Source organism: Leptinotarsa decemlineata, unplaced genomic scaffold (genome assembly GCF_025532065.1).
Source record: "Leptinotarsa decemlineata unplaced genomic scaffold, Ldec_3_MD MMD2_tig00000505_RagTag_RagTag, whole genome shotgun sequence".
NCBI lineage: Eukaryota > Metazoa > Arthropoda > Insecta > Coleoptera > Chrysomelidae > Leptinotarsa > Leptinotarsa decemlineata.
In genome coordinates this window covers 1021205-1045011 of record NW_027412549.1, presented here as the reverse complement: position 1 = coordinate 1045011, position 23807 = coordinate 1021205, and the positions used below count along the sequence as shown (strand labels likewise).

Below are 23807 nucleotides of genomic sequence, written 5' to 3'. Positions count from 1 at the left end.
TTTTTAATCATTCGTTACTAGGAAGATATTATTGTGATAAGAAGTGTATTATTTCTCAGATGGAATGTGAAATACCTGGTGGAGAACCGAAAGATTTCAACTCCGTTAAATTCGCCTTGTTCAAAGTATTCAGGGCTTCTTGAGCTGCTAGCAGAGCTGGTTCAGCTTTCACCAAGTCTTCCTCACAGTCTTTCTGCTTTTTACATACTTCTTCAGCGATAGCCGCAACCCTTTCTTCCTCTTCATCAGCCAGATTCTTTTCGATCGACACCTTTTCAGTTTCTACTCCCACTATTTCGATGAGCCTGTCTGCTGCATCATTTTTTTTCTTTAAGCTCGATCTCCTGGATAGCCAGTTTTTTCTTCAACTCATCCACCTGTTTTGCAGTGCTTCTTAATTTGTCTAAGCCGTTTTCTAATCTGAGTACCTTGATGGAATCCATAAATTCAAAATTATTCAACTTGCAAAATAAAATATCAAATATAGCAAAATATGGCACGTTGAAAAATATTTTTCTGCTAGATTCACCTCATCATATCTGAGATCGATGAGGAGTTTCAACTTGTATTTAAGTCATCGATAGATGTTTAAGCAGAACTCGATACAGTATAAGCGTAACCTCTCTATGGCCTGGATCGATTACCGCAAAGCATCTGATGCAACATCGCCTTAGCTCATCTTGCATTTGCTCAGATGCCTTGCGGTACCCGACAAAATAGTAAGATGCCTTGAACAACTGGTACCACTCTGGCAGACTCACTCCACCATAACATCCAGTTAGGCAAGAGTCCAAACAGGGTGGGCCACTTCCAGAAGGAGTGTATTTGAGGGCGATTCACTCACTCCTCTTCTCTTCTGCATCTCAATATTGCCATTATCCTTTACGCTCAGAATTATTCGAGGGTATAACTGTGGTACCCCCGGAAACCGGAGGCACAAGGTCACCCATTTGTTTCATTCGAATGATCTCAAACTTCATGCCTTTGGAGAAAAGGATCTCCATCATTCCATCAGCGCATGGAATTCGAGATAGGCAAATGTGCAACGGCCCTTCTCAAAAGAGGACGGTGCAGGGACTAAGGAAAGGGTGTGCAGCTCAAAGATGGAAACATCCTGCACCATATGGCTACCTGAGAGGTGTATACTCACCTGGGGTGGAACAACGCCACTCACAAGAGGTAAAATGCAGTGAAGAACTCTCCGCGGCAAGTATCAGAACAAAATTCGACAGATCTCGTCATCGGAATTGGGGATAAACCAAAGTTTCTGTAACGAATATGTCTGCCGTTGCAAACTACTCTACTCGTTTGGAGTAGTGGAGTGAACTCGGGAGAAGCTGTATTAACTCGACGTAAAGATCCGAATAACGATGCACCTCAATAGGAGTTTGCATCCCAAATCGTACGTTCCACTGTTGTACTTTCCCAGACAACAGGGAGGCCGTGGTCTTTTGAGTTTGGAATGTCTAAATGACATAATGGTACTGGATGGAGCCTGTTAAGTCGTTAGGAGTTAGGATTCCCTTCTCTACATGGTCGTCGACCATGAGAGAGCAGAAATTAGAGTATTTCTCTCTAGGACAGCTGCCCGAGCAGCTGGTGAACTCGGCTTAGTTTTCGACACTGAACGAGGTAATCACAACTCTGTCACCGAGTTGGAACCCGTTCAGCAAAAGGGCCATATGAAAGCCGAAGAGACACTTCACTCCTGCTGCAACACAAGGATAAGCCAATGTTTGGAATCTTCTTCAATAACACTGAAGATCATGGCTTATCAAAGCGCCTGACCTTCACTTTCCTCAGGTCGAGGGGGCTGAAGTCAGAAACTGAGGGGTTAATCATCGTCTGCCAGGATGGTATCTTCAACACCTGAGTCTACCGCAGACGCGTGAGGGTTCTAGATATTCCTAACACAAGGTGCACGGCCTGCCGCGAGGCGCCTGATACCCCAATGCACTTGCTGTCAGCATGTCCAGCATATGCGTCTCAGCCTATATCTGTTTGTAAAAATCTGTTTTTTCGTTAATCAGCTGTCGCCCCCATACGAACGACAACTCTCAGAGTGCGAGCTAAGGAATAACGAGGTCTTACCTTTTAACATGTGATTCCTAACATGGTTGCAGAATCATCCCAGCTTCAACCAGATAAATTCTCTCGAGAAAAATATCTGGTCGAGGCAGGAATCGAACCCACGGTCTTCCGATCGTGAGTCGGGCGCACTACCACCGCGGCCAATTCCATATCCATCGACATAACGCGGCCCTAAGAGTGCTGTATTATCACCTATGGCACTTTTACGGTATTGACGATACGCTGGTGTTGCCCTACGATCCGAGAGATTTCGAATCCGTTGTGGGAAACGAGAAGTGCCAAGCTCATTGGAACTATTCGTTCCCTATTCGAGCCTGATGTAGTCCATCTCGACCACCAGAGCAAGACGATATTTCTTGTGGAGTTTTTAGCTCCTGGCGAGACGAATATAGTCCGAAAATAGGAAGAAAAACGGATGAAATATCGAGATTTTATTTTCGAACTCCGCAGACTTTATCCAGACTACTCTGTCGAAATTGTTGCTCTGATCATTATAGTTCTTAGTGGAAAGATGCCCTCTCTTCTATCGAATCTCAAAATCATGCCGGCTGGCCGTACTAAGGCAGAAATCTTAGTCGGACAAATGTAGAAGCCTGTCATTCTTGACTCGCAGCGCTTGCTCAGGGCACCTGATTTTCGCTAACAATGATCACTCACCCACGGTATGGGGAGTGGTCATTGTTTGATAATACTGGCGCACCCTCCTGATTGTATAGGAGCTTCAAAGAATAGGGCTCAATCAGCACAACCTTAGGATAGTAATAATAATAGTATATTCAGGGCACATGATTCTTGGATCCAATGATCCACTAAACCCATGATGTGGGGAGTGGTCATTAGTTCATAATGATGGAGTGCATAACGCCATGTCCCCGAAGCTCCAACTCTATCAGAGCTTCTGAGACAGGGCCCGACCAGCTTATCTTTCAGGATAATAATGATATTAATAATCGTAATCTTACCTTGGACTGCAAATCTTTGTTTTTCTGACGGAGCAATTTGGAATACAATGTAATTTGTTCCAGATACGACTTTGGAGTGGTATAGTTATATCTTCTTTCATTCGCAAGGAATACTTTCGAGATATTATTGACCGATGCATGCGCATACGCCATGAAACGAGCCGAAGAATCTCGCAAGGCTCCCTGAAGTATGACACCAGTAATGCTAAAGATATGTAAGAAGGTCATCTTCAATAACTCACCGGTAGAACTTCTAGTTCTTCTAAAAAGGTGCTAGCGACCGATACCAACGCCTCTTGTGGCCATTCGTGGAACCAGTTAACCTGGGTACAGTTTATGATAGCGGGAAATTTCCTGGATCTTACTCTCAAAGTGGAACCAACTGGCGAAAAGCATAATACCAATTTCAATTGCCTCCGTACTCGATCTATGAAGAATTTCCAGCAGTTTTCTCTCGTGTCAAGCATCCCAGCTCCTTTCACCTCATTCCGCACTCCAGCTATGATGTTTTCAATTTCATCATCTGGAAACATGTCAGGTATTTCCCCGGAAGCGAGCATGTCATTGATCAAGACAAGGAATTGTTCATTGGGAACCTGGTCGACAATGAACAAAATACACAAACATGGCCTCTCGAGATTTTTGAAATATATCAGTACAAACCTGAGCATCGGTCATGAGGAACATTATTCCAACATTCTTCAATCCACTCTTCAGGAATAATGACGACATTTCATTTCTTAAGTCTAATACGCCATATCCCTTTTTGAGTTGAATTTGTGCTACTTCCAGTGATGAGATGAAAGCAGCTAATCTAGCTAATGACTGTTTTCCACTTCCTCCAACGCCCACTAGTAGTGCACTTCCTCGAGGCGATTCCAAAATTCTGTTGATTCTAAAATACATAATGGAAATAATAAGAATACCTCGGCAATAAAATATATAGGAGAAAGAATAATTCAATACATCAGAAAATATTCGACAACTTCATAATACAATGATAGAGGCCCAAGAATTGAACGTCTAAGAACTTCGATTCCAAAACTCTTGAAGACGTACCGATTTTTCAAAAGTTTCAAAAATGCATTGAGAGAAAGCTTAACCTACCTGCAAATATGCATCATGGCATCTTCAAAAAGTACCAGGTTCATTGCTGCTACTAAATCGTTGTAACTAGACATCGCTTCGTTCAGCAACTTGTTCAGTGTTGTCCACTTTTTTATCGGCATATATTTCGGTTCACCTATTCCGCCAGCAAAATGGCAGTAGATGTTTGGTTTCTCAAATACTATGGATTCATCTATTTCCTTAAAATTATTCAAAAATCGATGTTCAAGAATACTGCTGTAATATTAATACATTGCATTTCTTTAATGATGCCCCCCCGCTTTTATTTTTTGAACAGGTCAACATATTATGTAGTTAAATGTCAATGTATTCAGGCAATTATCAAAAGTTTCGCCATTTTGTAGTAGGTGAAGATATTGACTTCATATATTCTAGGGTTGTGAAGTATTTCATAGGAGCTTCAAAATAATGTATCATAAGACCCCTCTTTCCCTTTAATTTTTTTTCCAGATGGCGCCCAGTCGCCATCTTAAATGTTTCATCTGTCAATTTCACTTCAGAATAAATTATTCATGCATTAATTTCATTATCCCCAATTTCAATTTTATGAGTTGACCCTTTCAAAAAATAAAAAAATGCACTGTATACTGTGTGTTATCAAAAGTGAAATGACAACATAATATCCTCCTAATTGTAAAGTATTAAACCTCATAATACACATTTGTAAATCGAATAATTTTTCAAGTTTTCAGTCTGAAATGAATTTGAGAACTAAATGTAATAAATGTATCTAATGAATCAGTTTTATGCCTCCCATGTACGTCTGAAAAATGACACGTCAAAAATAATTTGATTTAGACTACTTTTTACACAATAGAACTATTGCATCGTCTCTCGACGTGCATTTCGTGCATTTCAAGTACTTTATAGTGGAGTAAAAAATAATTATAGATAGACCATTGCACAAATGTCAGACAGTTTTTGGTATTTTTAATATATTCTTATCGATTATATCCCACCCATGATATGCTAAACTATACTGTTTCGTTTGATTCTCTTTGGATTATTCATACCTCGAAGTTCTTTTTGAACGTATCCAACTGTAATTTGGCGAAAGCGTCGATATCTTTCTCTTCTGTCAGTTTATCTCCGTATACTCTTTGACACTCGTGTAACCACAGTCTAACTAAATCTGTAGGTCCATTGAGACATTCGTTGGTGCTAAAAAGTAGACCCTGAAAAAATGTATCAGAAAGATTGACATTTGGCTTTTACATAATGAGTTTTTTAAGGACAGAACACAAGCACTACAGGAAAATTCTCAAGGCGCTCTCAGAGCGGTGCCTGTGCGGAATTAGTGATTCACATTGGATTTGAATCGCTGGAGATTAAATCCATTTGGAAAAACTTTCCCAAGAAGTTCATTCCACATATATACGGTTCTCCAAATGAAAGAGTTCTTAAAGAGTGAAGTTCGAGGTGTACTGAGTTGAACTTCAAAAAGATGAGCAGCCACAGTTGGTCGAGTATTTGGTATATGCACCACTCTTGGTGGAATCAAGTGTGCGAAGTCACTTTAACACATCCTGTGAAAGTATCTATAGAAGAGAGACAAATCTCTAACCTTTCTTTGATGTTCCAGACTATCACGGTTGCAATTAATGTTCGCTTCTCCAATCAGGCGGATGGCTCTTTTCTGGATGGAAGCCAGCAGTTTCAGTGTATGCTTGGGGGGAGCTCCAAACATGAGAAAAATATTCCAAAGAGGGTCTGATCTGGTGCGAAACAGTGTTCTAAGCTTTTGAGAAGCAGCCTTCGTAATTTCAGCGATTTGATTGTGCTAAGACATATTGGTATCCACTTGTGATACACTGTTTGGAACCTTTGGTGTAGTAATGAGTATTACTGGAAGATGATCACTTGATGATCGAAACACGTGTCGAGGTGTTAAAATAACGGTTTGGTGCTATCACCTCTGCTGAGTAGGGCCAAGAAGATGATAGCACGACCAGCTGTCGAAAGCGCTCGCATATAATAAATAGAAGTTATAAAGCTTCAAATCCTTTTTGTGACATATGTTAATATCGAGAGAATTTATTGAATAGCCAAATAATCCATTACTGTCTTCTCGTGAAAGATAATACGTAATGTCTTGTTACTCATATCAATAACCTTTAGGCAAGGTGAGCTATTATTTAAATTTTTTTCATTGTACCTTTGTTCAATAAAATATGGAAACAGGAATTTGAAATGGAGACCAAAAAGTTATGAATTTGGACTCTCCTAATCTCTCCCAGAATGTTTCTTTATATGAAAGATCCTATCTTTTTTTCGTTGAGGAATCACCTTCTTAAATGTTTTACACTTATTCAGTTACACCCAGTATTTTGAACTTTGGATTCAACTTGGATATCTTTGAATGGGATAACGTGAATTCTCTGAGTGTGAGTTCAGCTAATACTCATTTGTTGGTAACCTGCAGACGTTTACTGAATTTAGACTCTCTTTGACGATTTTTATTGGCCTGAATATCGATTCTATGTGTTGTGATTCTCCAAGCCTCCATAGCCTTACCTTTCCTTAGTAGAATTGCCTCAACAACTTGGGCTTCGTAATATTCATTCATTTGGAAGGCGTTGTCTGAACTAACGTTTAAATTACTCTCTCTTTTGTCGAAGCTATAATAATATTAATATTTTATTTTCCATTTGATAATTAAAAATGGTATTGGATTCGTCAACAAAGGTGAGTAAAATGAAATAAAATTGAACACATAAATAAAGACTATATAGTCACATTACAAAACCAAAGAAAGGAATGAGCAGACAACATATTAAGTTTGTAAATATTCCTTTGCAGAATATAATCACTTCATCACTAGAAACTGTTTTAATTTGTTTTAAAAACATAAGAGTATTTAACACTTTTTTATTCCGTCGGGTAATGAATTGTAAATCCGGGGAGCCATTATTCTAGTACAAACATAATGAATTTTTGTACAACTGAAAGAAATATAAAGATGGTCTTGTTGGCGTGTTTTGTATTCGTATCTGGAGTTGTTCGGTGTGAAATTACTACGATTTTTTACGTATTAAGACAATTCAAAAATTAACAGTGATCGAAGTGTAAATATTTTTAGATACACGATGAGCGTTTCGAAACTTCAACTATAGTACGAATAATAAGCTTCTGCGCAATGAAAACATCCGATGATGAGGTAGATAGGCCCCAGAAGCGAATCCCGTCTGGAATCAAGCTGAGCATATTATAATTTTAGGAGTTGTTCCTCGTTATGTACGAGTTTGAGATTTCTGAGTTATTATGTGTTGGAGTTTTATTTGAATTGTAGCGTTGACAGTGATTATTTCATGTGAGGCACTAATCCACTTCAAGGCCTAAAAACCTGACTTGTTGAACAATTTCTACATTAACAAGTTTTTATCACATCGGAATAGCTTTTCTGACGATTATGGAATCTAATGAAGTTTTTCCATGTTCAGGTGAAGAAGGTTTGCACTGAACAAATCCTTGCATTTATATGATAAAAGTTTGTCTGATTTATCTGAAATGAGCAGTGGCGTATCATCTGCTTACATAGTGAAAGAAGACTGAACTGGTAAGTCATTCAAATCATTCATGAGTAATATAAAAAGAATTGGTCCCAAAACCGAGCCTTGAGGGATACCAATTGTGACTGCTCGTTTTATAGATACAATTATGTCGATAGAAATGTAGTGCCTTCTTGAATCGAAGATGTGCAGCCAATAGTGGGGAATGCCCTTTTTGCATATCTCTTGAAACTTATCTAGTAAAATACTATGATCTACACAGTCAAATGTCCTGCTGAGATTACAAAAGATCCCAACAGGGCAGTCACCCGTATCCATCAAGTTCACCAGTTTCTCATAATACGAGTCAACTACTGTTATCGTTGGTGGTTGGGAGTTTTTGTTTAGATATTTATCTGTACGTGTTGGTTTCCTACACACTCTGTATCCCAGAGTCCCATTTTCACATCTGTTCAAAAGTACCTCCAAAAAAGCAATTGTTTTATGAGTTTCAAAAGTACCTCCATAAAAGCGATTGTTTCACGAGTTTCCTGTTCCATTGTTAATTGCATTTTGGGTTATTAACGTTTAGTTACAGCGCATTTCTTCAATGTCCCCCCCCCCTTTTATTTTTGGAACGCGTCAACTCAAAAAATTGAAATTTGGGATAATAAAATTAATGCATGAATACTTGAAATTGACACATTGAACTTTCAAGATGGCGACTGGGCGCCATCTGGGAAAAGAAAATTAAATGGAAAGGGAGTCTTTTTGAAGCTCCTGACAAATGCTTCACAATCCAAAAATATAATGTCAATATCTTCAACTACTACAAAATGACCTTTTTAATAATTGCCTGAATACATTGACATTTAAGTACATAATATGAGGTAATAAGCTTGAGGTCAGATCAGAAGATGCTCGAAATGGTTGCCTTGAACTTCTTGACATATGAACAGCCTATCCGATATTTCACGCCGAACATTTTCGAACACAGTAACATCAATAGCTCTACAAATATTCATTATTCTCTGCCGTACATCCAATATTGAAGCATGTTCAGTTTCGTACACTTTCTGCTTCAAATAACCCCATAAAATGTCCAAATGTGTCAAATCTGGTGAGCGGGCTGGCCATTTTGTAGAACCTCGACGGCCAATCCAACGACCGGAAAAAGTAGTATCCAACTAGTTTCTTACTTGTCTGAGTAATGTGGTGGTGCTCCATCTTGTTGGAATACAATATCCATATCGAATTCATTAGGATTCGCTTCGACGATTTCAGTGATGAGAGGGTCAACAGTGGTTTCCAGCATATTCAAATACAGTTCTGTTGAATTTTTATCAATAAATAGAGGTCCTACAAAATGGTTTCACAATATTCCCGAAAAACGTGAGGGTTGATGTCATTCCAATAACGGCAATTTTGTCTGTGAACATTGCTGGTTGAAGAAAATGTACATTCGTCACTAAAACAAATATTGTGGAGGTATGTAGGATGCCTTGCAATGGTTTCCGTCATGATTTCGCAGAATTATGTTCTTCGTGTGTACCATTTTAATTTTGTATATACCTATTCCTCTTCAAAAATCTCCACACAGTAGAAGGGACATCTCACAATCATTCGCGACAGAATTAATAGACTGTTCAGGTTTTATAACCATCTCACCAATTATTTGCACTTGCTGTTCTTTCGGAATAGACGGATGACCTGGGGGCTTTTTGTTATGTACACTACCGCTAGTTGTGAATTTGGATACAAGTTTCCTCAAATATTTTCTATAGATAGGACGATTCGGAAAACGTTCTTTGAAAATCCTTTCGGTCTCGTGAAAGTTACGTGTCGCACCGTAAATAAAAATCTCTTCAATTTTTTCTTCCAATGGACGAGAATTGACCATTTTAGAGATTGTTGACGTGGTACCTTTCTACTAGTAAAACTGAAAACTAAATGAGAATATTCTAATTGAACAATGATGTTCATTGTCGTATTGATATTTTTTGTCGTTTGTATGAACAAAAAATAACTTCCCTAGTCCGGACTTCCATTGTCTACTATATAAAATGATTTGAAATCCCTGAAACAACTAAAAAAGAAGAATTAAAAATGAGATAGCTGAAAATAATAATTATATTAACCAAAATAAACCTGAAATGAAATAATAGTGAAATAAAATACAAGTAAAAATAGAACAATTGAAAAAATAAAAATAAAGAAATGAAGAAAGAAAGAAAATAAAAATAAAAAGTGAAGAGATTCCAAGTCACGTTAGTTCACGACGTTTCGATTGTTAGTATCTACAATCGTCTTCGGGTGATGACTGGACTGATTCCTCGGAGAGATGACTATTTATAGGTCGTTCGAGTACTTTCACTTATCCCCGCTTTCCATTTTCCGCTTCACTGGTTCCGTGGGAGATGACCGTTTTGGCGGGAGTTGGCCATTTTTCGCTTGATGATGGGTTTCCATATGTTTGCGTATTTCTACGCTGGCTTGGCTGAATACGTTGTTGGACAGCATGTATGCATGCTGTATGTTCCTCTCTGTGCAAGATCTCAGCTTGGGACCACTCGTTCCATCATCAAGCGAAAAATGGCCAACTACCGCCAAAACGGTCATCTCCCACGGAACCAGTGAAGCGGAAAATGGAAAGCGGGGATAAGTGAAAGTACTCGAACGACCTATAAGTAGTCATCTCTCGGAGGAATCAGTCCAGTCATCACCCGAAGACGATTGTAGATACTAACAATCGAAACGTCGTGAACTAACGTGACTTGGAATCTCTTCACTTTTTATTTTTATTTTCTTTCTTTTTTCATTTCTTTATTTTTATTTATTCAATTGTTCTATTTTTACTTGTATTTTATTTCACTATTATTTCATTTCAGGTTTATTTTGGTTAATATAATTATTATTTTCAGCTATCTCATTTTTAATTCTTCTCTTTTAGTTGTTTCAGGGATTTCAAATCATTTTATATACTAGACAATGGAAGTCCGAACTAGTGAAATTCATCATGAAACATTGTCAATCACCTTCAAACAAAAAATAACTTAATAATCCTTATCGGCTTGTTGGAATTGTCATATGGCAGATAAAATAGAATATTTATAAAAATATCGATTTTAATGTGTTTGTCTCCAGGAAATTATTAAATGTTCCGCCATTTTGTAGTAGGTGCAGATATTGATTTCATATTCTAGGGTTGTAAAGAATTCGCCAGGAGCTTCAAAATGATGTCACAAGAGCCCCCTTTCCATTTAATTTATTTCTTTCCCAGATGGTGCCCAGTCGCCATCTTGAAAGTTTCATTTGTCAATTTTACTTCAAAATAAAGTATTTATCCATTAATTTTATTATCTCAAATTTCAATTTTTTGAGTTGACCCGTTCAAAAAATAAAATGGGGGGACATTAAAGAGATTCACTGTTAAAGGAAAATATGTTGCGAATTACTATGTTTTCATATTACGAATGTATCATAAAAGTAGCCCAGGTATCAATATTGTTTCTTGGCCGCTCGAATTTTTTGTTATTCGAATTTTTCCACCAAGTGACTCACCGAGTTGTCCGGTACAGTGCTATCCATTTGTTCATAGAAACCTAACGTGATCGGAACAACACACATTGTCAATTTCATAACCAGAGTTAGTGATAGGCTCTTTGTGGGATTCAAAAAAATAGTTGAAAGATACAGACATTTACATTGACAAACTACCCAAGAGACTATTCCACATTGAAAAATACTGAAATTATATTTATAACAGAACACAAGACGTACAATCAAGTCAGCCCATTTTTGTAAAAACAAAGAAGTAAACGACCAATCCAAAGGGGTAAGAGATCCAATTCCTTCTGAGTGAATCAATGCAGAGAATTTTTTTCCATTATTGTTCAGTAGGATGAAAGATTATAAATCTGAGACACGATAATTATGAAATTGCTACTTCAATCTTACCTGAAAAACATTTGAAATGTCTCTCAAATTGAAAATATAGTGAAATTTCACAGCTGTTGGCAGAAATATTTGCGAAGCTTTATGATGCAGAGCAACCGTTGCTGTAACGATGGTCTCCCCCATTTTCACGATGAAAGATGGAAACTTGTGTTCCATGTTGGAAAGGTGTTGGCTCAAAATCGAGTAATAGATGGATGTGAGAGCTTCAGTACCAGGGAAGCTGATGGCGAAGACGCAAAAATGACGTTGGAGCCTTGGATTTATGGTGAAGCTGCCTGCCGTAGGGTTCATACAGGACACATACTGGCAGTTGTGGATATCTTTCAAAGTGAGACGATTTCTGTCATACCTAAGGAGAGATTTGAATATAATGAAAATAAAAAATGGATTTTGGATTGAATTGAAAAAGGGGTTATTTGAATTGAATCACCGGATCAGTTGAATTTTTCAAAGATACTCACCAGTGCTTATAGTCTAGGTGTTGTCTAATCAGAGTGTGGGGTTGCACAGTTCCGTACCCATCAACCTCTGGCATATTCATATCATCTATGAAATAAATGAGAGTTTTATTTCAGGAGGACCGTAATTTTTACCAGCTTTCTTCTCAAGCGGTTTTTCCAGAATTTTCTGAAGCATCTCTGAGGTTGTGTAGAAATTGAATGGAACGTTTGTCACTGCATAATTATCAGATAAAGAAGCGAGTTTTTCACTGACTAGCACAGTTTTTCCACATCCAGCATTTCCCACTAACATTACAGGATGGCGTTTTGCCATCAAAAGATCCAGGAAGTATCTGATCCTGATGGATTCGGTTGTATGAACTAGCACTGCCTACAAGAAAAATACCTCAGAAGAAGAGTTTCATAGATATGACTACTATAACAATAAGTGATTACCTGAAGAGGGATGTCTGGATCTAATTCGAAGCGACCTAAGCTTTCAGTCCACGGAACAAATTGTTTCGTTTCATTATCAATGAAATAGTCAAAAATTGTTCCTCCTGTCGGAAATTTGACAGTTTTAAATTCATTCACCCACCATTTGGTAAATTCCACTCTATAATCGGTTGCCTAAAATAAAGAATATCTTTAACACTCATTGAGAGCACATTGGGTACAACAACATACAATGAATAATTTTTTTAAGAAAAAAAAGTGTATTTCATTTAATTTTTATTGTATTTGTACTTGTTGTATTCAAACGTTTGTAAATTACCAGTTTTTATTTATATTTATACTTACAAGTCTTTGTCAATGGGATGCAAAATTTTCTGACAATAAAGTATATTTTGATTTGATTTGATTTGATAGGCCCTGGACTTTCCAGGTTAAATTAACCAATATACTTGTTTTAAATATATAATATTGGATCGACATCATTGCAACTAAATGTAAAATATCTACTCCATCTGTTGTTTTCTAAACATTTTGTCTCAAAGGATTCATTATTGAACTATATTCTAGTGTAATATCGAAAATATCAACATTTATTACAATTTCACACTCAAAATGTAGTAAACTCAGAATAAAACCTTTGTTCTGTAATATTTTACTGCATAGTTTATTCGTTATCGAAGTTTTGTTGTTTTCAGAACTAACTTTGATTTATAACACATACCTGTTCCTGAAACATTGCCGATCCAAAAGCCCAGACGCAACAAAAAACAAAAATACAACTCATACCACTCTTTTGGACAGTCAGGTGGTGTATTACTGGGCGTCAAAATGCAGTCTAGCAAATGACACAAATGGCATGATGTGCGATGTTTCTGTGATTGGGGTTATTTTTTTGAACCTCGTCCTCACATTTTCCAAACAAACTGGAATGTATTTATCAAAAAGCATTATCAAGTTTGATTTTTCCCCAGGGACGTCCCTAGTTTCGATCCAACTAGTGACATATCTGAAAGAGCAGTGATTGTAAATATATTCATTTTATTAGGGACTAGGAGTTTTACGAAGAACATAAGTTTCGAAAAGTTGAGTCATGGTTTATGTAGTGTCTGGATACCCACCAAGTATTTTTGATATATTTCGGATTCCAAAAAACTTAATAAACCCAAAGGAGGTCCCCATCTTCAAAACAATAAAAAATACTAAGATATTTATAATTTCTATATACATTCTAGGATTGCACAGACAATATTTCACATCAATTTTGTTTGTGGAGGTAATATTGAATCTAATATCAATTTATTGATATGAGATTCTTATCTTTATACAGATAATAAAAATAATAATATTTATTGATTTCTTTAGGATATCCTAATATACATACATTATTATGAAATATTCATTTTACATTATCATTAGTGTGTACAACTAATTGATGACAAAGTAATAACAAACATGAGGAAACAACACTACAAGAAAAAATTTTCACATTGATTTCAAGATGGTTCATACATCTAGATATATATAACAAATATATTAGAAAACAGAAAAAAAATCAGGAATGAGATTTTATATAGTTTATGAGTTCTTTCTTGAACTGGAAAAGATTTATTAGATCTTTCAACGAAATTAAAAATAATATAGTTCCCAAAAACACTCCCCTGGTGTACACCGAAAACGACCTTTCGAGATGATGACACTGAATCCTTTATTTTGGTTACATGGCTTACGTTGTGATAAACAGTCAGTCAGCGATAACAAAATAGTTCCACTGATACCAATTCTTTTCGGTTTATTTAGTAATATGTGGCGATCAATTGTTTCAGCTCTTTCAAGATCTAAAAATGCGGCTTAATATAATGTCCGATATCTATTAATTCTTTCCATTTTGAAATTGTGACTTGTAATACAGACTGAAAGCTGACTGACATTTTAGTAAAATATCATTATTTCCTAGATATTCAATGAGTTGATTACAAACTGCGGGTTCTAATAATTTCTTGGTGCAAGGCAAAGTGTTGATTGGTCTAAATTCCCAGGATTTATTTGTATTAGGGACTTTTTATACTAGCACAAGGACACTAGTTTTAAGTTCCTTCGGGAATATGTCATTGCTTAACAAAGATGTATTCATAAAATTGAGCAATGCATATCCTATAACACCAAACGTATACAATTAAGTATCTCACTGCTGAATTTTATTTCCATTTCGTTGACCAATTTAGACACTTTGAATTTCTCAAAGGAGCAGTTAATCAATATAACACTGTTCTCATGAAGTTAATCAGTTTGATCGATAGTGTTCACAATTTCTTGTGCGCCATCAATAAAATAATTGTTAAATGATTCTGCAACATCTAGATTATTTTTATGAATGATTGACTGACCATTTATTTTGAAATGAATATCATAAGTAAACGTGTTGTAGTCTTTGGACTTACAATATGTTTGAATGTTTTCGACATATTACTCGGGTTTAACTTATTTTGATCAATTTCATCATAATTTAAATTTTTTTCTTTGAGTTTCACTAAATTTACACATGTATTTCGAAGAAATTCAAAGTGGTTCTAAATTTCCTCAGTTTTATTATTTTTGAACAACTTGTGAACCCGATTTCATCTGTCACAATATATTTGAACCTCGTTGTCATACCATGGTACCCTATTTGACTTTATAGTGTGTGATCTTTCAGGTGCAATTGAGTGAACAACTGACTCACACTGACTTTTGAAGTCAACACAGCTACAAAAAGTTACATGATATCAAACTCAAGTTAATCCGGTCCTGTATATTTTTGTGCTATATATATTGCAATTTCTCAAATTGACTGTTATTATAGAATAATCAGTTAACTTTGGGGCATCATGAACAACAACAGTATTAACATCGAAATTGGTGAGTACAAAGTCGACAATGGTGTTGCTATATATAGCACACTTGGTTATTTGAGTTACAGTTTGTTCAATTCCAAGCATGTTCAATATATTTTTTATTTTTGTGCAATAATATTCGTTACTGAGGAAATTCAAGTTGAAGTCTTCAGCAAGAACACATTTATATTTGGAATTGAACAAAGTTTCTCACATATATTCAAAATGGTCCAAAAATACAGAATGACTGGAATTTAGTGATTGATAAAGTAGCCAATAATGTAAATTTGTTTATTTGAAGTAACCCTTACAGCTTTACAGCAGTAATTTTTTTCAAGTATGAATGTTCTATATATCGAAAATTTAATAGCTGTTCTTGAATACAATACAACCCCTCCTGTGTGTCTGGACATCGAATTACAACGGATATTATTATGGTTTGGGAGGTAAATTTCTAAATCCTCTATGTCTCTAGTTGTACGGGTTTCACTTAAAAGCAATAAAGAAGGATTATACCATAAGATTCTTACTATAAGCTCGTTTTTATTTGCTTAAATACTCTGACTGTTCAAATAAATGATATCACAATGATACTGTATATTAGGAAGCTCAACTTCTTTTTTGATGTAGCCATCCTAGTTTCAGTTACCAAAAGGGGTTTGTTGTTAATATATTTGATTGTTTTCGAGAAATCACCATTTTTTCTATTTCTTGCAGCTGGCTCTTGATTTTCATGTAGAATTTTCGTTGCTTTTTTGTTTGATCACTAAATATTCGTAGGTTTAGTAATTCAGTCCGGCTGTTCTTTAGGATATTCAAAGCATCTCGTGATTTGAGAATAACTTTGAGTAGTTTATTAGCTATAGTTTTTCCAACTCTACAATCCTTGACATTACTAATTAGTTACATTACATTCAAATCCTCTTCTACACACCTTTGAGAAGTATTAGCTTGGGAATCCTTCAGTTCTCCTATCACAATATTTCGTTCCCTTTCTTGTCTCTTCAATAGTTCAGATATTACCTCTTCTGAAGACTAATCAATATCTGCGCCTTCATTCTGGGAAGACGATGAATTGTTGGCCAATCTTTCAAAATTATCCTCCAAATCATGCATCTGCTTAATCAGTGAAGGAACTTTCCAGAATCCTGATTCACAGTCTTCACATAAAAATATAAGTTTCCTTTTTGTTTTCAGCTGTAGGCATTTGATTTCAGATCCTGTTAAATCACATCACAGGGAAAGAGCTGAGTTGATTCACATTCACCTTCGCATTTGAAGCACTTCTTTTTATCCATCACTTTTTTGTGAAATTGGAAATATCTTTATAAACTAATCAATGCCTTACTAAATAATATTAGGTACATCACTGGATTAATAAAGTTCCAGACTTCACGACCGAACTTTTTATAAATCAACACTTTTTTGTTTATGTGTTTTTACAGTCAATTCGATGTATTTTTTCAAAGGAAATACGATATTCTGTAACTTTTATTGTATAAGTTTGCATATAAAAATAGATGAACGTAAAAAATTCAAACTTTTTTTTATTGACTCTCCACGAGATTATTAGAAAGCATCTCGGATCTTTGAAGACTTTTTCATTTAAATATTGTTGAACATATATGTTGAGTAAATATCCTCGAATTCAAATCTATACAATTTGAAATTGAAAGTGTAAAAATAAGTGTTTGTCTGTTCAAATATTTTTTTTTGAAGATATTTCCTTATGAACTTTAGTTTCTTTCAATCAATAATATACTGCACTCTTCCATGCTATTATTGTCATGACATTCATAAAATATAATTTTTCCAACATGATAGCTATGGACACCCTGTATAATAAGAACTGACTAGGACTGACATTTATTAAAATTCGATCCAACGCGACGATGTACCATTTTTGTTACCATGGCGATCGTTTCCAAGCTAACTTCCTCGAAGTTAACGTTTCAATCAATGTCACTTTAACAAGTATCTGTGTCGATAGTAAACACGTTAGTTCTAAAAAATGCCTCCAAAGAAAAAAGGCGGTGGCAAAGGAGGTACCGGGAACATAATCGATGGGGTTGATACGACGCAGATGACCAGAGAACAACTTGAAGTGTTTTGCCACAGAATCAAGGAGGAGAATGAACGAGAACGAGAAGAACGCAATTTCTTCCAAATGGAAAGGGATAAAATCCGGACCTTTTGGGAAATCACCAGAAACGAGCTTGAGGAAGTTCGTGCGAAACTGAGGAACAAAGATAGGCAGATTGAAGAATCCACAGAAAAGAACGAGGACGAACTCAAATTTTACAAACAAAAAGTGAAACACCTTCAGTACGAACATCAAAATAACTTGACGGAGTGCAAAGCAGAATCACTGGTATCACTGAAATTAGCTCAAGATGAACATTCCCAGAAAGAACGCGAACTTCTTCAAGACAAACGGGATCTAAAAGCACTAGCTCGGGAAACAGAACTGGCTCACCAAGATCAGACTAAGGCACTGAAGTTGCAGCACAGCGAAGAAGTGAGCAAGGCACGAAACGAATTCGAAAACAAGGCCAAAGAACTAGAAGCTAAGTATGAGAAGAAATACACCGAATTGAAGGTCCAGCTGAACGCAAAACACGACATGGAAATATCGGAAGTGGAAGAACGAAAGAACCTCCACATCTCCGAAATGAGCAAAAATCACGAAAAGGCATTCAACGAAATGAAGAACTATTATAACGACATTACTTTGAATAACCTTGCCCTCATAAGCAGCCTGAAAGACCAAATGGAGGTGCTGCGGAAGCAGAACGAGAGGATGACCAAGCAGGTAGCCGACTTAACTGCTGAGAATAAAAAACTCCTCGCCCCGCTCAAGCAAGCTCTAGATGACGTGAAGGAGTACAAGCGACAGCTACAGAACTATGAAAAGGACAAGCTCTCGCTGGCTAATACCAAAGCCACCTTGGCGCAGAAACTGAAGGAGTTAACAGACTTGAGATGGTCTTACGATGCGCTAGAGCTGCGATTCGAAACTCTCCAAAGAGAAAGAGACGAGCTCCACAACAGGTTCGTTAAAGCAGTATTGGAAGTGCAACAGAAGACCGGAGTGAAGAATATGTTGCTACAAAAGCGCATCCAGACCCTCAGTCAAGTTGCTGAGCACCGAGAGATCATTATCGGAGAACTAAACGCCTCATTACAACATCCTCCACTTAGAACTAATCAGAAACTGGAGGACATTTTGACGAAAAAGAACGCCGTGATTAGTGACCTGCAGTACGAGTTAGCCAGAGTTTGTAAAGCTCATGATGATTTGTTGGAGACCTTCGAGGAGAAGCTTGTGCAGTATGGAATTCCCAAACAGGAGCTAGGATTTACCGCTTCGTATCATCCCGGACGGCCAAGGAGGTTTGGCTAGAGGTCCTGCAGGATTGGTCACGGAAAACCGGTGAGACGATTGATTTGTAATATGTCCTTATTAGTATATCTTTTGATATACTGAAGAGAATAAAAATTTTAACACGATCTATGTTTTTTATTCTGCTATGAAACCTACTGATAAATATATTATGATCAACATTTTTTCGAGGAATTGAACAAAGTTTTAAACCGATAAATACCGATAAATGAATTCCATTAAACTTTTATAAATATTGAATTTATGTGATTTGAAAGAAACTATTCATATCATGAATTTACTTAAACTTGATTTACTTAAAATTTTGGTATATCTAACTTAAAATTGTCTTTAAAAAAACGTTATAAAGCTCTAGTTGAATTCAACAAAAATATTCTCAATCAACTGACAATTAGAAAATTACTTAAATTGAAAGGGTATATTTTCAGAAGTTATAATTTTTGGGAAAAAAAGGTTTTGAATGCTAATGAATACTAGATTATAGTAGGAGAATACATAACATGCGAATATTTTTCATAATATTGGATCATTGAAATTTTGCAATTCTCTGTGTTAAAACATTGATAATGACACTCACGGATTCCAGCCAAGATCCTGAGGATTGATGTATAAAATTCCAGCCCTAGAAACTGTAGCTGGTGTGGCCGTTTTCAAATTAGAAATTTCGAAAAGCAATCTCATCACAGGCGTCAACGCAATTCTTTCGTTGCTGGCCAAAGTAAGCACTTTATTATCATCCATGACGGTGTTTAAAGATTCTATCCACATTGGATCTATGTCTCCGTCAAGTATTATCCATTTTGGATTGTCTCCAGGTAAGTTCGCTTGATCTCGCATCAATACTGGAACGAATGATGAATGCAAAGTTAATGCTACAGATTATGTTAGACAAGAAATGTTTGATGTATGAAAACTTTAAAACTTTCAAACAATGACAAATATTTGAAAACAGTTGTGAAAGTATTTAACAGTGAATATAATTTACGTTGCGTACCAGATAGTAAGCCATCTTTCCATTCTCTCGTCGCAGGATTGATAATTCCAAAGAGTTCATCATTTGTGACGGCTTTCGGATTCAGATCATTGCAAACGGGTTTCTTTTTTATGTTCATGTAGGTCCGGAATAAAGTTTTCCAAACTTCCGTCTTACCGGTACCGGCGTTACCCACAATGAAAACTGAATGACGAACTTCCAATAGTTCTTCTAGCTGAACTACCTACAGAATATTTCAGTTCACTCCACATGTAAACAAAATGCAACTTTTCAATCAATTACTGGGAGGTGTTTCAAATTGATATTGGAGAGACAAATGCCAATCTAGGAGGTAGATAGTCATTATGTATTGCTCTATTTCAATCTTTTAATTTTGTAGTAACAAATCAACTATATACTCAAATTTTTATTGTAATGTTATGATGATCAAACCTTTAGAATGAAGTTGTCTTCAGGTTGCAACTTTAGATCTATCGCAGCCTGTTTAACAGTTCTCTCAAACTCTGCGTCTCGTTTCCTTGGGACCTCTAGGGCTGGAAATAAATCTCCTATAAGACCCATAAACACCGGAGTGTCGTCTGTCACTATTTTTGGGATATTGAAATCCCTTAGAGCCCTCATTAGAACTTCTTCTTCGGGTCTACCTGGATCTCCTCTCTGAAATGTAAATTAGAAAAAAAAGTAGAATGTACCGCATGTAATTAATTTCAGATCGTTCTGCATCAGTTTAGATTCGAATACTAGATAATACCACCCCTGAGATTATCTTCAAGATATGACGAATGAAAGTTCGAAGTGGAGATTTACCTTGAGAGATCCTGCTACTACCAAAACTGATTTTATGGCACGCAAGCCCCAATCGTAGTGGTCTTGCTTTGATAACAATTCTTTACATAAAGTATAAAGGGTTATGAACTTCCGTGCAAGAATTTTGGCATCTTGAAATCCTTCGGCAACCAACATGATTTCGCATATGAGTTCGAAATCAGGAACCACCATAGCACACGGCCTGTAAAATAACAACACATGTAGGATTGGGTGCCTCGAATTTGCAATGGGGATAAAGTTGCTCTTCATCAAATCAAATTTAATATATTGTCTGTACCTGTTTTAATAATCTGAAGATTATAATATTTCATCCTATATATATATATATATATATATATATATATATATATATATATATATTATATATATATATATATATATATATATATATACTATATTAACATATGTTTACAAAAAGGATTTGAAACTTTAATAAGTTCTACTCATTAAATGCGAGCGCTTTCGATAGCACACCGTGCTATCATCTTCATAGCTCTACTCAAATTGAACGTTTTATCTTTTTGTTTTTCTTTTATACGGTTAGAACTCCTCAGTGCAAGTATTTGTCCCCACCTGTCATCCAGATGTCTCTTTATATTTGCCTGTATTTGTGTTACATTAGGTTTGAGTTCCTCTAGGTTCATTGTTTCTAGGAATGTGTATTGTGTTGTGTAGTATATTGAGTGTTAGGTCTTGTATTTGTTCCTCGATAAGTGAATTAAGACTTTTGAATTTATGGATGTTTAGGTTTTCCCAGATGTCCGTACGGTTTCCTTTATTGACTGGTTTCATGAGTTTGATGTTTTCTGGTGGGGGAAAGTTATCTTTGTTTTGCATGGCATGTGTTGCGAGGTTTGATTCATATGTTATTGGGTTTATATATGCTTTTTTGTGTTCGTCGTATCTTTGGATTAGTTTTTTCTTGGTTTGGCCGATATAGAATTTATCGCAGTCCGAGCATTGTATGCTATACACTCCGTAAATGTTATCTTCTTTTTCATAGCTATTTATTTTTTGTGTTATTTTCGTATTCGGCTTGTAAGTGATGTTGAATTTCAAGGGTTTGAAGATGTTTGTTAACTTTTTGGTTTGGTGACTTATGTATGTGAATGCAGTCAATCGTTATGTTGTTTTATCTGTTGGAGTAGTCTGATCCTTGATCTGTATATTTTGTTTGATTCTGTTTTCTAATTTATTTATTGTCTTTTGGGTGTATCCGTTCTCGTTTGCTATTTGGTATATAATTTCCCTTTGTTCTGGGCTTCATTGCTAAGTGGTATCCTTAGCATTCTGTATATGAATACGTTATAGGCAGCCATTTTGTGTGATGGTGGATAGTTCGAACTTGCGAGCGTCTTTGTGTGGGTTTCTTGTATATTGCCATTTTAAATTTTGGTTTGTTGTGGTTGTATCCGATAGTTATGTACACGTAGTTGAGTTTCGAATCGTTTTCTTCCTCTTTGCCAAAAGTCAGGAAGAAAACGACTCAAAACTTACAAAAAATGGGGGTCCTACAAGATAAATAATGTTTTTATCTTTTTATAAAAGACATTGGCGGATACCGCTGAAATAACTTGGGTTTTGAGTAGTGATTTGCTAGTTATCTCCTCTGGGAGCTGCACATGTATCTGACAGGCCTTTTTTATCTACAAAAACATTTGAAATGCATCTCTAAATCAATTCCATATCTATTATGGTGATCTATAAGGGCAACATAGGTTGTACTTGAATGTAACTTTTCTATGATTTTGTTACCGAACCATATCTCAAATGAGTCAGAGTGAATACAAAGTATGCTGGTTGAGTGATAACTAATTACAGTCCTATCATCCTTTCATTTTGTTAATGTCTTTGGAGATGACCTCATGTGCATGAGGTAATCTTGAAAGATATTAAGAAAGTGAGAAAAGTGATCAAGAGGTTTGAGTTTATGAGAATCATTTATATAAATGAGAAATAAAGTTGGGTTGGGATTGAACTTTTAGATATACCACATTTGATGGCCTGTTTTGAAAAGCCCTATATTTTTTTTAGTATTTCTTTGCAGTATTTCTAAGCAATTCATTCAATACATTCTCATGGTTGAAATAGTCGAATACCTTCGATAGGTCACAGAAACTTGCAGCATTTGCTTCACTTGCTTCGACTCTATTGAAATTATCTAAATTTTTAAACAAAACGTACCTGAAAAGAGCCTTTAGGTTTTCAGGCAACTCAGTTCTGCCTGCGTATCCAGGATTCATGGTTATGAAGATACCAACGGTGGGTACTAACTGTATCGAGTCGCCCATGAAGTCAAACATCACTTTTTTGTTTTTTACTGCGTCCAGAACGGACTTTACTTGGACAGCTACTACTGAAAGAACTTCCACTGATATTCTGTTGAACTCGTCAAAACATCCCCATGCTCCGGTTTGAGCGAGGCCTTTGTAGATGTTTCCACAAGACTGACAGACGAAATCATGTACGATAGAGATTATAGAAAGTCAACTTCGAAAAATTATCTCTCACCTTGTAATCCATTTGCTCTGAACAATTAAAAACATAAACCATGATCCCTAATGCACGGCCAAGGTCTTTAGTCGTTTCTGTTTTTCCTGTACCAGCCGGTCCAGCTGGGCCTCCTCCCATGACTAAATGCAACGACTAGAAATAATTCAGTCAATGTTAGAGCTAACATTTCCTTCTGAACACTTCAATAGACTTGCAAGAAATGGGGGAGAGTGATCCTTGAGAACACTTATGAAAAGGCAAATACACCTGAGAAAATTGTAATAGAATAGTCATCAGTGTCTATGGGCATTACATTTCATAGTCACATCAAAAATTAAAGAAAATGTATTCTTATATGGTTTAAAAAAATAATGTACTTTCTACTCGCTCCTTTGAACTACCAAGGCATCGTGATCTCTTTCATTCATGATTGAGTAAATAGTACAAATATGAAGTTATATATTTACTACTATTGATTATACATTTTAATGTGTATAAGATCTGTCATTGAAATTTAATAATTATGGACTTATTTCAAAATTCTGAATAATGGACTATCAAATGCTTGACATTTCGTAAAATCGATAATGAAAGTGAAAATTTATCTAGTTATATTCATTCATGTAATGCTGAACTCATCAATTTAGTTTACCAATGTTATTTGGGAAGATTCATGAGTTATTCCTGGACCGCTATT

At 36.0% G+C, this 23807-nt stretch overlaps 3 protein-coding genes across 4 annotated transcripts in view; 2 read left to right on the top strand and 1 right to left on the bottom strand.

Moving 5' to 3' along the window:
* Positions 1-23807, bottom strand: part of LOC111506640 (Dynein heavy chain at 93AB) — a 79996-nt gene that overhangs the window by 24898 nt on the left and 31291 nt on the right. Inside the window, 20 exon segments of the mRNA XM_074173750.1 lie at positions 76-325; positions 327-428; positions 3054-3236; positions 3296-3649; positions 3717-3948; positions 4161-4360; positions 5195-5356; positions 11627-11975; positions 12088-12199; positions 12202-12457; positions 12523-12696; positions 13244-13294; positions 13296-13376; positions 13378-13528; positions 19373-19637; positions 19790-20012; positions 20222-20446; positions 20597-20798; positions 22802-23064; positions 23129-23263. Coding sequence (XP_074029851.1) covers positions 76-325; positions 327-428; positions 3054-3236; positions 3296-3649; positions 3717-3948; positions 4161-4360; positions 5195-5356; positions 11627-11975; positions 12088-12199; positions 12202-12457; positions 12523-12696; positions 13244-13294; positions 13296-13376; positions 13378-13528; positions 19373-19637; positions 19790-20012; positions 20222-20446; positions 20597-20798; positions 22802-23064; positions 23129-23263 — 3970 coding nt within the window.
* LOC111506437 (uncharacterized) overlaps positions 15323-23807 on the top strand; it is an 84430-nt gene continuing 75945 nt past the window's right edge. Inside the window, exon 1 of one of the 2 annotated variants that reach the window (XM_074173747.1) lies at positions 15323-15417. In XM_074173747.1, coding sequence (XP_074029848.1) covers positions 15387-15417 — 31 coding nt within the window. In that variant the 5' untranslated portion in view covers positions 15323-15386. The remainder of the gene's footprint in view (positions 15418-23807) is intronic. The other variant, XM_074173748.1, reaches the window with a different exon arrangement.
* Gas8 (Growth arrest specific protein 8) lies at positions 17319-18902 on the top strand. The gene has a single exon (XM_023161170.2). It carries the CDS (start codon positions 17404-17406, stop codon positions 18793-18795), a length of 1392 nt encoding a protein of 463 aa, XP_023016938.2. The 5' UTR covers positions 17319-17403; the 3' UTR covers positions 18796-18902.